Source organism: Alosa pseudoharengus, unplaced genomic scaffold (genome assembly GCF_046254945.1).
Source record: "Alosa pseudoharengus isolate Yale_2024_CS ecotype anadromous, Long Island Sound unplaced genomic scaffold, YU_APseudo_1.1 YU_APseudo_1.1_scf_19, whole genome shotgun sequence".
In the NCBI taxonomy this organism is placed as follows: Eukaryota; Metazoa; Chordata; class Actinopteri; order Clupeiformes; family Clupeidae; genus Alosa; species Alosa pseudoharengus.
The window spans coordinates 20,807,619-20,820,305 of NW_027468657.1; the positions used below are offsets into that span (position 1 = coordinate 20,807,619).

The 12,687-nt window shown below is 42.5% G+C and overlaps 1 protein-coding gene and 1 long non-coding RNA gene across 2 annotated transcripts; one reads left to right on the top strand and one right to left on the bottom strand.

Moving 5' to 3' along the window:
• Positions 1-1,217: 1,217 nt before the first annotated feature.
• Positions 1,218-2,970, bottom strand: LOC143133128 (arylamine N-acetyltransferase, pineal gland isozyme NAT-3-like). Its single transcript, XM_076292901.1, has 2 exons — positions 2,892-2,970; positions 1,218-2,325 (listed from the first exon to the last, which is right to left on the bottom strand). The coding sequence occupies exon 2, from the start codon at positions 2,316-2,318 to the stop codon at positions 1,446-1,448; it is 873 nt and encodes a 290-aa protein (XP_076149016.1). The 5' UTR covers positions 2,319-2,325; positions 2,892-2,970; the 3' UTR covers positions 1,218-1,445.
• A 3,998-nt stretch (positions 2,971-6,968) lies between these two features.
• On the top strand, positions 6,969-8,449 carry LOC143133129 (uncharacterized). The gene is made up of 3 exons (XR_012988466.1): positions 6,969-7,097; positions 7,351-7,534; positions 7,823-8,449. It is a non-coding gene; the product is annotated as an uncharacterized LOC143133129 (long non-coding RNA).
• The last annotated feature ends 4,238 nt before the right edge of the window (positions 8,450-12,687 follow it).

Consider the following 12,687-nt stretch of genomic DNA (forward strand, 5'->3'; position numbering starts at 1 on the left):
TTTAGGTCATAATTCATATGCAACAACTTAATAACTATGAATAAGGGGAACGAAAAACAATGGTTCCATGTCATCCTTGCAGGGCTACATGCCCACCCATGACAGAATAGTCTTTGAGCATAACATGTTTACCTTTAAACTCAAAGGTCCTCCTTCTGTCAAGATATTCACAGAAAACTGTGTCTGCCCTACCCTCCTTTCGGGGGTCCAGTCCAGCCGGGGGGCTACAGATCAAAACGAAAAACGATGGTTCCATGCTATCCATGTGGGGTTACATGCCCACCAAGTTTCGTGTACCCCGGTCTTTCAGTGTCCCGGGAATCATTGACGGAAATTTGGGCATGCGAAAAAGAAAAAAGAAAAAAAAATCTGACTAAACCTATATGACCGCCGCTTCGCTGCGCGGTGGTCATAATAACCAAACATCACACATTTCACACAGCGGTCAAATTCTAGCTACTTTAGGTAGCCGTTGGAAGATTTAGTTAGCACTAGTGAACATTTTTTGTGAATGCTACTTTGTTAATATTTGGGAAACTATGAGTAAGGGGCTGCTGAAGTGCCATGAGGGTGCAGCAAATGAACTTCAGAAACAAACGATATTCAGAATACCCCAAAACGTTAACGGCCCACCGGGAATCCTCCCGAAGCTCCCGATTAGCCACGTCGAGCCTCCATTCAAAACATTAAAGAATCAACAGATACTGCAACTGCATGCAATTAACAGTTAACTAGGCCTATATCATGGGGTTATTTAAAGCTAGTTCCGAATTAGTCATTGCATTAAAGACTTTACTTTGTTAGATAGAAGCTAACAACCTGTTAAAATGTACCAGAATTCAGGAAATTGCATCTAGTTCACACAATGTTCATCTGGACACGACATACATACACATATACCACAGAACACGACACATACATACACATATACCACAGGACACGACACATACACCACTGAACACGACACATACACACACATACACCACAGGACACGACACATACATACATACACCACAGGACACGACACATACACCACTGGACACGACACATACACCACAGGACACGACACATACAAACATACATACACCACAGGACACGACACATACAGTACATACACATACACCACAGGACACAACACGTTACATGGGCACCATGGAGATATTTAGGAATATGTATAGATGGTTATGTGTAGGTCAGATTAACAGGCTAACACTGCCTTTCTACAGGACCTTTTTATTTATTTGGTCAGCACACACCATGCTGCGTTTAGAAATATACCACATATACCATGAGGCCAATCTTCATCAGATGGCATATGAATGGAAAAGTGATCCACATACTTCAGAGAGCCGCCAGAAACGTTTGCATAGACTACTCAAACTGACAGGGACAAAACAGTAAAAGTAAAAAAAGTATCTCTTTTTTTTTGCCCAAGGGGAGAATAGTTACATGGTGTAATTTATTTTATTGTTCTTCAGTTTGAGATTGTGGATTGGTGGCATGCCAAACTTCTCCCTCAGGATGTCCTGGGCCTCGGCATCTGTGATCTTACGCATCTCCATCAGGTCAAACTCTTCCTGGTAGCAAAACGTGACCTCACAGTAAATCAAGCCAATCAGAGCTCTGTATCCCGTGGCCGTGGGCAGAGAGCAGATTGATTTGTTGGTATAGAGCGAGTCGGAGGCAGTCTGGAGGAAGTGGGCGGCGGCATGAAAGTCACCCGGCTGTCGGGGCTCCAGGGTGAAGCAGAACACAGGGCTGGTCAGACTGCGGTCCAGGAGGCTGGACTTGGCGAAGGCCTCGTTGGGGATCAGTGGCGTGCGAGACGTTTTCTCCAGAACCCACGTGCCACCGTCCTCCTTCAGGCGGAACGTTCCGGCCGGCTGGGGCTGGTCCTTCCCTGACACCAGCTCCAGGGGCTCCCAGATCTGGTCTGCCAGACCGAAGCTGACGTCAGCAAGGTAGGAGCGTCCGGCCACGTCCACCCTGTTGATGAGGTGTCCCTCGCGGGCACTGAAGTCCTGCTGCTGTGGGTGGTAAACGCGGGCGCCCAGCGCGGTGTGTGCGTATCCCATCTGCCCCAGCGCCCAGGAGAAGAGCAGGTTGCTCTCGCAGCACCAGCCCCCACGCCGCTGATGCACCAGCTTGTTGAAGACCAGCGGCAGCTCCATGCTATTCTGCTGGCCGCTGTGCAGGCTCAGGTTCTCAAAGGGGATGCTCAGCACGTGCAGGCGGTGCACCAGCTGCAGAGAGGCCAGGTCCGGCTTCTCAAACGGACCGCTGAAGCCGATCCTCTGGAAGTACTCCTGCAGGTCCATTCTACACCTATAGCACATGCACACACACACACACACACACACACATCATCAATGGCTTGCTCGCTGGCTCTGCTAGTTTGCCCAGGACTTTTTGCATATCATCTTTACTCTCCTAATGTCCACCATTAGTTGTTCATTGTGTCAGTGTGAATGAATGTTGAGAGTGTGGTCCTTTTGACTTATTTAACTGTTAGCCTATTGTATCAGTTTTGCATCTGAATGAACGCAGAGCCATTATTTTCCCTGTATCAGGTGAAAAACTTTTATACGGGTCAATGCCCTAAAACTTATACCACTTGCCACAATGTAATAATATATTTAGAAATATATTGTATGCATTTCAAGATGTTTACTATAAAATCCATCAAGTTATTGCAGCATATGTGGAGCAAATATAAAATACAGAATTGTCTGACAGCAAACACATTCAATACACACCGCGAGTCAAACTTCAAACTTCCACACAGACACACAAATTCTCGTTAAGAGAAGCAGACATACATGTACATAGATAGATACATAGATAGATGTACAATAGATGGAGATTTTACTACAGAAAACAGCTCTTCTTACCACGAGAAAAGAACAAGAATCAAGTCGTCTGTCTGTTGGTCTTGATAGAAAGTTTCAGTCTAAATGAACTCAGTTTAAATCAACTCTGGGTGAGTTCCTCATTCTGTTATTTAGAATCACTGGTTCCTTAATATAATCTTGTGATTCAGCTGCTCTTGCAATAGCAATCCCAACCGACTGTGACGTACACATTCTTCAATAACATTAGTGAAAATGCACATCCCAAAAGAAATAGTTAATTGGATCCATCTGTCTTGTGAGTCCGCTCACATAAGGATTTTTATACAGAAGGCAGAAGGTCACCATATCTCAGTCCTCCAACATCCGAATTCTTAAGCTAAGTTGTTTCCAACACATGTTAAATACTCTCACAAACAGAAGAATCTCAGCCACTCAGCAACTAAAGTAGCTTCTTCATGTATAACATTTGTCAAGTCAAGTCGGCTTTATTGTCAATTTCTTTACATGCACTGGTCATACAAAGAATTGAAATTTCGTTTCTTACTTTCCCATGCAGACATAGACATACGTTAAATACAGACATAGACATACTTTAGACATAGACATAGCCATAGACAATAAAAAATAGAAATATACAGACATACCACATACAGACATTAAAGTGCGAGACTGAAATATAGAACATATATCAAAATATAAAAAAATAGAATATATATAACAAAATAGAGGTAGTTGTGTTGTATATTTACATAGTCCTAGCGTAACCTTCTGACAGAGTAGTAGTAGCAGCAGCATTGTGGCAGAGTGATAAATAACATTTACATGAAGTTTAAACTTGTGCTTGTGTGTACTGTATATTTACATTGATATGCAGTCATTTCAAGTATATCAGGCTTGATATGAAGCAGCAACACGTTAGGCTGCGCAATCACAGTGCAGTTCCACAGGGCGGTCCTGGGGAAGTGTTGGGGGGGTTTAGGGTAGACAGGATCCTACTGTAGGTTCCTAGGTTCCTGGCTGGGTGGGGGGGCTGTCAGTGATGGGAGAGTGGGTAGAGTGTTCAGCATCCTGATTGCTTGGTGGATGAAGCTACTTGCAAGTCTGGTGGTGCGGGAGCGGAGGCTCCTGTACCTCTTTCCAGAGGGCAGGAGTGAAGTTTGTGTGCAGGGTGGGTTGTGTCCTTGACAATCATTAGTGCTTTGCGGGTGAGGCGGGTGGTGTAAATGTCCTGCAGGGAGGGGAGTGGTGCTCCAATGATCCTCTTAGCTGTGTTAACAATGCGCTGGAGGGTCTTCCTGTTCTGATCTGTGCAGCTTCCGCCCCACACTGTGATGCAGCTGGACACGATGCTCTCGATGGTCCCTCTGTAGAATGTGGTCATGACGGGAGGCGTGGCACTTGCCTTCTTCAATTTGTGCAAGAAGTAGAGGCGCTGCTGGGCTTTCTTCGCCAGTGATGCTGTGTTGGTGGTCCAGGAGAGGTCGTCGCTGATGTGCACCCCCAGGAATTTTGTGCTGCTCACTCTCTTCACAGCATCTCCGTCGATGGACAGTGGTGGCAGTTGTTTGTGGCCTCTCTTAAAAGTTGACAACAATCTCCTTGGTCTTGCTGACATTCAGCAGGAGGTTGTTGTCTTTGCACCATTTGGCCAGCAGGTCTACTTCTTCTCTGTAGTGAGCCTCATCGCCCTTAGTGATGAGGCCCACCAGTGTTGTGTCGTCCGCAAACTTCACCAGATGGTTGGAGCTGTGAGTGGTTGTACAGTCATGTGTTAGCAGTGTGAAGAGCAGGGGGCTGAGCACACACAGTGCTTGAGGTGTTGTTCCCGACACGTACTGCTTGTGGTCTCAACAGGAAGTCCAGCAGCCAGTTGCAGAGGGAGGTGCTGAGTCCTAGCTTGTCCAGTTTGCTGACGAGTTGTTGTGGTATTATGGTATTGAATGCTGAACTGAAGTCTATGAACAGCATTCTCATATATGAGTCTTTATTGTCCAAGTGGGTGAGGGCTGGATGGAGGGCAGAGCAGATTGCATCCTCCGTGGATCGTTTGGCTTGGTATGCAAACTGGAAGGGGTCCAGGGTGGGGGGTAGGGTGGCTTTGATGTGTGACATGACTAGCCGTTCGAAGCACTTTATGATTATGGGCGTGAGTGCTACAGGACTGTAGTCATTGAAGCATGATGGTGATGATTTCTTTGGCACGGGTATGATGGTGGCAGCTTTGAAAAGTGATGGGATGACTGCTTGCTCCAGAGAGGTGTTGAAAATGTCTGTAAAAACATCCTTCAGCTCTTCTGCACAGTCCTTCAACACTCGGCCTGGAATGTTGTCTGGGCCTGCTGCTTTGCGTGGGTTAATGGTGGCTAGTGTCCTCTTAACGCTGGCAGAGGACAGGTACAGTTGTTGGTCGTGGGGGGGAGGTAGGGTTTTCTGTGGGTGAGTGTCATTTTGTGTTTCAAAACGGGCGAAAAAACTGTTCAGGTCATTGAGCAGAGAGGTGTTGTTCTCACAGCTCCGTGGCGCAGGCTTGTAGTCAGTGATGGCCTGTATGCCCTGCCACAGGCTCTGTGCATCTCTGCACAGCAAATTCACGGGTGTTATATTTCTGGTGTTATGACAAATAAACACTGTTGCAGTGATAGATGTTAAACTCTCAACACTTTTGGTGTAGATATGATACAAAAGCCAGTGTTAATTTGCGGCGTTCCGATTAATAAACACCAATTGGGTGTAACAAGTTCCATCCGGGATATTTTGCAAATTGCTCAAACTTCCAGCGCAGTCCGCCATTTCTCAACCCCCCCTGCAGGATAGCAGACTTCTCTTCAAGCTGTGGACAATTCTGTGTGGTAAGTTATTAAATTAATCTATTTTTGGCATTCGTTGATAAAATATGTATATTAGACGTTGTGTCTCAGACCTTCTTTATGAAACTGTAGACTTAGAAGTTGCTTTCCCGCCCGTTGTCAACGTACTGTATAGCTACCTTAGCATTGAGTGAGACATTGTCCAAACTTTTAGCTGATAACACAAAATTACATTATGTGTGTTTGACTTAGTGTGGTGTAATGTGTTGTCCTTGTTTTATTTATTTTATTTATTTATTTGATTTTGCGATGTCTACCTACGTTTAATCTAATCTACATCACCATCCTTGTTGGTTAAGCTTACAGGCTGCTAACGTTATTAGCTGTAACGTTATGGTGTGCTAAACTAGGTAACGTTAGCTAACCAGTTATTGAAATGACATTCACGTGGTCAGTCAGCTAACGTCAACGTTACCGACGTAGTTGCTAGTAGCTAAGATAGATAATTTAGCTAGCGAACAAAGTTACCTAAAATGAAGAATGTGAAATTGTTTGCCTTTTCCATCAACAGATGTAACATTACCTAGAAGTGGATGCGATGATTGTCAGGATATGTGAGCCATGCTTGGATAATGTTCATCATGGGGTAAGTTTGATAGTAACGTTACCAGAGCCCGTTTAGCTGCTACGTTTATTAGACATTCTCTGATAGTACCATGCTAGCCTACTAGCGAGTAAGCCTCAGGTAGGCAAACGTTATCGTACGACTACGAGGTGACAACATGATTTAAAGTGAAATGGTAGACTGAAGGGGATGATGTTAGCTGAAATTATCTAACGTTACTGTCCTAGATGTGCAGCATAGTAGGCTACGTTTCACGACTGTCTCTACAAAAACAGAATGTGAGCGAGTGTCTGCACAGCTCCTTAAAAGGGGGAAAAGACAGCAGTTTTTCATTTCCCAATTTCGCCGTCTGTTCGTTAATAAATGTAACTTTATGCAGAATCCATCCATCCATGCGGAAAGAACGACAACGACGTCCATTCATTTTTATGTTTGGGATCTATTCAAAGGAAATTAAAATTTTCACATTAGTGTTCCATTGAATCACAAAATGATTTGCATCGTATGGTATTTATATGTGTACTAACATTTACTTTTTTAAATTGATAGTGTTTGTTGTTAAATGCTTCTAGGCAAACAATATTGGAGTTGGGCAGAGAAATGTCAATGCTGATTTCTATGTAGTATGTGCTCTACAACAGTATATTTTGGATAATACTAATATATTTATTTATTTATGTTGTAGCCTTGGCAAAGTTCTCCATAAATGAAGACAAAACCTTGACAGTGACTGAGGAACGGAAGTGGATGCTGATGTGTTTCCAGAGCTGGTTACCAAGGACATGTGCTTAGTCATCCATGATTCTGATAAAGGTATTTTGCTTGGTTTGGGGTTTTATACAGTTGCCTTGCAAAGGCACAGAAGAAATTGTGGAGCTTTTGTTTATTTTTGCAAATGTACATGAATGTGTTGCATTTTCCCTCTTTGCTAGAGTCGCCTATCCCTGAGATTTAATCTAGCCTAACGGATGTGTGTGTGTGTAATTGCTGACAAGGTTGTCAATTTCAACAGTGTTCTGCTTTTCGCCCCATTCTAAGTTGTACTGTGTGTTCTTTAATGTTTCAGGTTCTTCAAGACTTCAGCCTTCTCGTTGGATCTGAAACATCTGCAAGACATCTGGAAAGATGGCCCTCATACAAACCCAAGCTGATAAAAGAAAGACCTGCACTACAAGCTACCAACACCATTGCTGCAACACCTATTGCAGTCTGCCAGGGACAAATGGACTTGTCTGTAGACAACTTACAAGGTAATTGTATGGAGTAATGGAGTTTAACATTTTAGTTGCCATTTTAGGAAATTACCGGTATTTCTGGATATTAATTTGAAGTTAAGTTGTCAAAATACCTTTTTTATGCATGACTGTTCAATCTGAATAATTAAATAGTTATTTTATGACTCTCCTCCAAACCCCATCCTAACCCAGGCTGGGACAGTGATATATCCACTTTACTCCTGCTGATGCACATCCTGTCACCTGTCATCTGGTAGAAAGATGAGGACTCGATTATAATCCTTTCTCTTATGTTTCCTCCAGTCATGCCAGAGTCTTGATGAGCACTTGAATGAAGATGAACATCGGCAGCCATATCTGCTAGCTTTGGGAACCTCCAAGCGAGCCATCAACAGTTTCTACATAGCCATGGATAAGAAGCCCATTCCATGCCAAGGAAACACCTCTCTGGCAGCATTCGACAAGCTTTTCAAGGTTCATTTTGTTTTCAGTTTGAGTTGCAACAAATCTCTTCGCAACTTTTTTACATTCCTGCAGACCACCAAAGAGAGCCCAAAAGTAAAGGCATTGCGAGCAAAGTTGATGAATGATGTATAGGTGTTACGTTTATGGGACACTGCATGGCAATAACTGGTGCCAATAATTTTACAAAAACACAACATGCATTATATTCTGATAGATATGGAGACCGTTTATTCTGATGGATATGGAGACTGTTTATGTCCAGCATCTTTACGCTTTTGAGGTTTAAAGAACTTAATTTCATCATTTTTATATTGTTAAAAAAGATGATTTGCAGCATTACAAACCGTTTGAACTTTAGATATCATACAGCTGTGATTTGTCGTTTTATATAGTGCCTGACTGTTGCATTTTGTAATGAACTGAAGAATGTTTTGCTGTTTAATAAATAAATGTACTACATTTTTACATATAGTGCATCTGAATGTTGTTTTTTTATTCAGTTTAACAGCAATTCTAAAAACTACTGTATATAACTGTATACAACACCTCCTTTACTCTTCTAGAGATTAAAACAAGAAGCATTATTTGGCAATAAAGTAATAATATACATGCAATCATCACTATACTAGTGTCAGTTTAACACTGGGCTTAAGTTAAATAGCAACACTTTTGGAGTTGTTTTCAAGAAAGAATTAACAGTCCTCTGGTGTTAAAAATACTCCAACCTGGTGTTTCTGTGTAACTCTCTCAGTGTAAAATGGTAACACCTTGTTAGTGTTGTAACTTTTAACACTTACAGAAGTGTTAATTTAACACTTTTGTGGTGGTCCCCATATATACACCCATATAGTGTTAGATTTAAATCTATCAGTGTTAAAATTCCGATTTCAAATTTGCTGTGTGCTGTCTTTGAAGTGTGTTGTTATTTGGTCTGTGTAATCCTTTTTTGCCTTCCTGATGCCCTGGGACAGGTTAGCCCTCGCTGTTCTTAGGCCAGCTACATCTCCAGCTCTGAAGGCTTTGTCTCTGGCCCTCAGCAGTCTGTGGACGTCTCCTGTCAGCCATTGCTTCTGTTAGGCCCGAGTGGTGATGTGTTTTATTTCTGTAACATCATCGATGCATTTGGTGATGTAGGAGGTCACAGTGTCTGTATATTCCTCAATGTCAACGTGGTTGTTGGCTATAGATGTCACTTGAAAACTCTTCTTATTCTCAGTGGTAGGGGACTTGATTACTAGAGGGAAGCACCACATTTTTAGCTTGGTTTTATGACTCATCAGCACAAACCTTGGAAAAGTTTGAATACGGAACTATACAAAGTGAAGTATCACATGATTCAAAATGACTCATGTAATTCAGATCATTGCGCCGTTGTCTTAATGTTTCACACACATACACACACACACACATACATAGCCTAGAGAGAGAGCAAGAGAGTCTTTCTTTTACACACACACACATACACTAACACACACACAAGTGTATGTGTTGTGTTCTTGGTAATGGTTTTAATCTACAGCGTTCAGAAGACTTATGCCTCTCCCCACTTCTGAGGAGAACCAGGATGGGCATTTAAAATACATTATTAAAAAAAATAGTATTATGAAATGTGTATTGTATTGGGTTGAAGTAAATGGCATCGTATTTTGTATCAAAATACTTCGTAGGTTTGTATTTTTGTAGTTTAAAAATACTACCAAATATTTTTGGTAGCATAAATATTTAACATAACATATTTATCCCCCTTGGCATCAATATAACACCATTTAGCACTTACACAGTACCCAGTCAGTTAAAAAAATAAATACAAGGGTGATCCTTCCTGATCAACAGTGTTACACAGTGCAATATCAAGCAATCTGGGCATGCATTGATAATGTCAGGAACTTGTCTTAGCATTTGACAAGTTCAGCTGTGACTTTTTGAGTGCCTCTCTGATACAGTATTTATGCTATGAGATGTAGAGAAAGATTGGGAGCTCATAGGCAGAGACAAGCTGTTGCTCTCAAACACTGTCCACTGGAACCGTATGTAAGATTGTGGCCAAAACTGGTACGGCAATCACTTTCAAATTACTGTAGAGTGGTGTATCCCCTCCCCCTCCCCCCTGACTAGCAGAACTGGCACCCTGGATGCGGAACACTACAGACTTCGTGATTAGTACTAGATAGGTGGAGGGTGGCGCATCAGGCCAAAACACAACATGACAACATCAACATCAGTTGAGGGCTGCAACTTCACTTTTTAAATGACAATATCCTGGCCGGACTACTGTTGTCAGTGATATAAGTATTTGAAATGAACATGATTTCTTAAAGGAACACGCCACCCAATGTCAGCAGTAATATATGTTCTTACCTTAACTTTCACGAGTTGAGTCATACCTCTCCCGTGTCCGTACGTGCACTCAAACGCTCTGGTGCGCGGCTGGACTGTGTTAGCATGTTGCTATGCTAGCGGGCTTTGACGGCAACTAAGCGTAGAAGTAATCAAAAACATCCACGTTTTACCGACTTAAATACAGTTGCACGAGTAGTTGATAGAAATGCTACGGCCACGCAACGTGAAACGTGGCGATTTTCCAAGCGAATAAACCGGAGAACTACAATGTGTGGCGCAATAGCACTTGGGAGTACTTCGACCTAGCGTAGTAGTATTGTTAACACCTAATTGTAGATCCTATCCACCACAGAGTTTAGAATCCATGCTGGATCGACCCTCAGCCTCTCCCTCCCCTCTGAGCGAGAGAGAGGCACACACACTAGAGATGCGCTGATGGGCTATTATTTCAACCATAACTGCATAGCAAAACTTATCATCCATCAGCCATCCATCAACACCAAAGTTTTTTGACCAATTTTCGAAACGGCACCCGCCGACCATCCGCTGGTTGTTTTAATGTAGGCTATATGGGTGATACAGCGCTGCTGACGTGAGGCTAGAAAGCCCTTGGCTGTTCTAGGAAGACTGATCCAATGCAGCAAATATATTAAAAGGCTAAAGTCGTACATTGGCTATGTTGTAGCCTATCCCCAGAATATCAGCAGCAAACTCAGTCTCTGTCTCGCAAAACAGTCTCCAAATAAAACGCACATCGGCCTGTTGCCTTTTCTGCCAGCTTGTGAAAATATATCGTCCAAAATGCTTGATTGCATTGCATTCTCCACATTTTTAGCTACATTTTCATGTACCACATCAGCATTTTTGTTCAGTGAATCTTTTGTAAATTGCTTTAAAATGAATTGCGCTGTCTGTCTGAAAAAGACGCGCTCGTGCAGTCAAAATGAATGGGAGTCTTCAGAACAGGCTTTCAGTCACCCTGACATAACAGTGTGTAAAGTAGCCTATAATGTGAATGACTTGTTATTTTATCAAGGATTTCTTTCTTTTTGCAAAAAATAAAGTACAATAGGCATTAATTAGTAGGCCAGGAGCATGTTGAAATTATGTGGCAAATTGCGTTTTTTATTACAATGATAAAATTGTAAAAGGACGTGACCGAAGCTGAGGCAAGCCAGGCAATAGGCCTATAGGCCCGACGGTAATTGTAAAGCAATTTACAAAAGATTCACTGAACAAAAATGCTGATGTGGTACATGAAAATGTAGCTAAAAATGTGGAGAATGCAATGCAATCAAGCATTTTGGACGATATATTTTCACAAGCTGGCAGAAAAGGCAACAGGCCGATGTGCGTTTTATTTGGAGACTGTTTTGCGAGACAGAGACTGAGTTTGCTGCTGATATTCTGGGGATAGGCTACAACATAGCCAATGTACGACTTTAGCCTTTTAATATATTTGCTGCATTCGATCAGTCTTCCTAGAACAGGCAAGGGCTTTCTAGCCTCACGTCAGCAGCGCTGTATCACCCATATAGCCTACATTAAAACAACCAGCGGATGGTCGGCGGGTGCCGTTTCGAAAATTGGTCAAAAAACTTTGGTGTTGATGGATGGCTGATGGATGATAAGTTTTGCTATGCAGTTATGGTTGAAATAATAGCCCATCAGCGCATCTCTAGTGTGTGTGCCTCTCTCTCGCTCAGAGGGGAGGGAGAGGCTGAGGGTCGATCCAGCATGGATTCTAAACTCTGTGGTGGATAGGATCTACAATTAGGTGTTAACAATACTACTACGCTAGGTCGAAGTACTCCCAAGTGCTATTGCGCCACACATTGTAGTTCTCCGGTTTATTCGCTTGGAAAATCGCCACGTTTCACGTTGCGTGGCCGTAGCATTTCTATCAACTACTCGTGCAACTGTATTTAAGTCGGTAAAATGTGGATGTTTTTGATTACTTCTATGCTTAGTTGCCGTCAAAGCCCGCTAGCATAGCAACATGCTAACACAGTCCAGCCGCGCACCAGAGCGTTTGAGTGCACGTACGGACACGGGAGAGGTATGACTCAACTCGTGAAAGTTAAGGTAAGAACATATATTACTACTGACATTGGGTGGCGTGTTCCTTTAATGTCTAGTGACATATCAGGGCCATTTTATGATTATTGGAAATACATTTCTTACATACAGTTCCTTTAATCAACAGAGTCAGTGTACTGATGAAGGAGTAGACTAAACAGACATATATGGAAGGTTTGCAAAGTGATTTCATGCTTCCTTTAAAGAGTATTTTTAGTTTTCAAAATATAGAAATACAGTATTTTATTTTGATACATGGTGTGGCGACTGTATTTTGTAGTTTA

Bases quoted from the DNA above. Each gene is read 5' to 3' on its own strand.
- LOC143133128 (XM_076292901.1), bottom strand. From the start codon at position 2,318: ATGGACCTGCAGGAGTACTTCCAGAGGATCGGCTTCAGCGGTCCGTTT.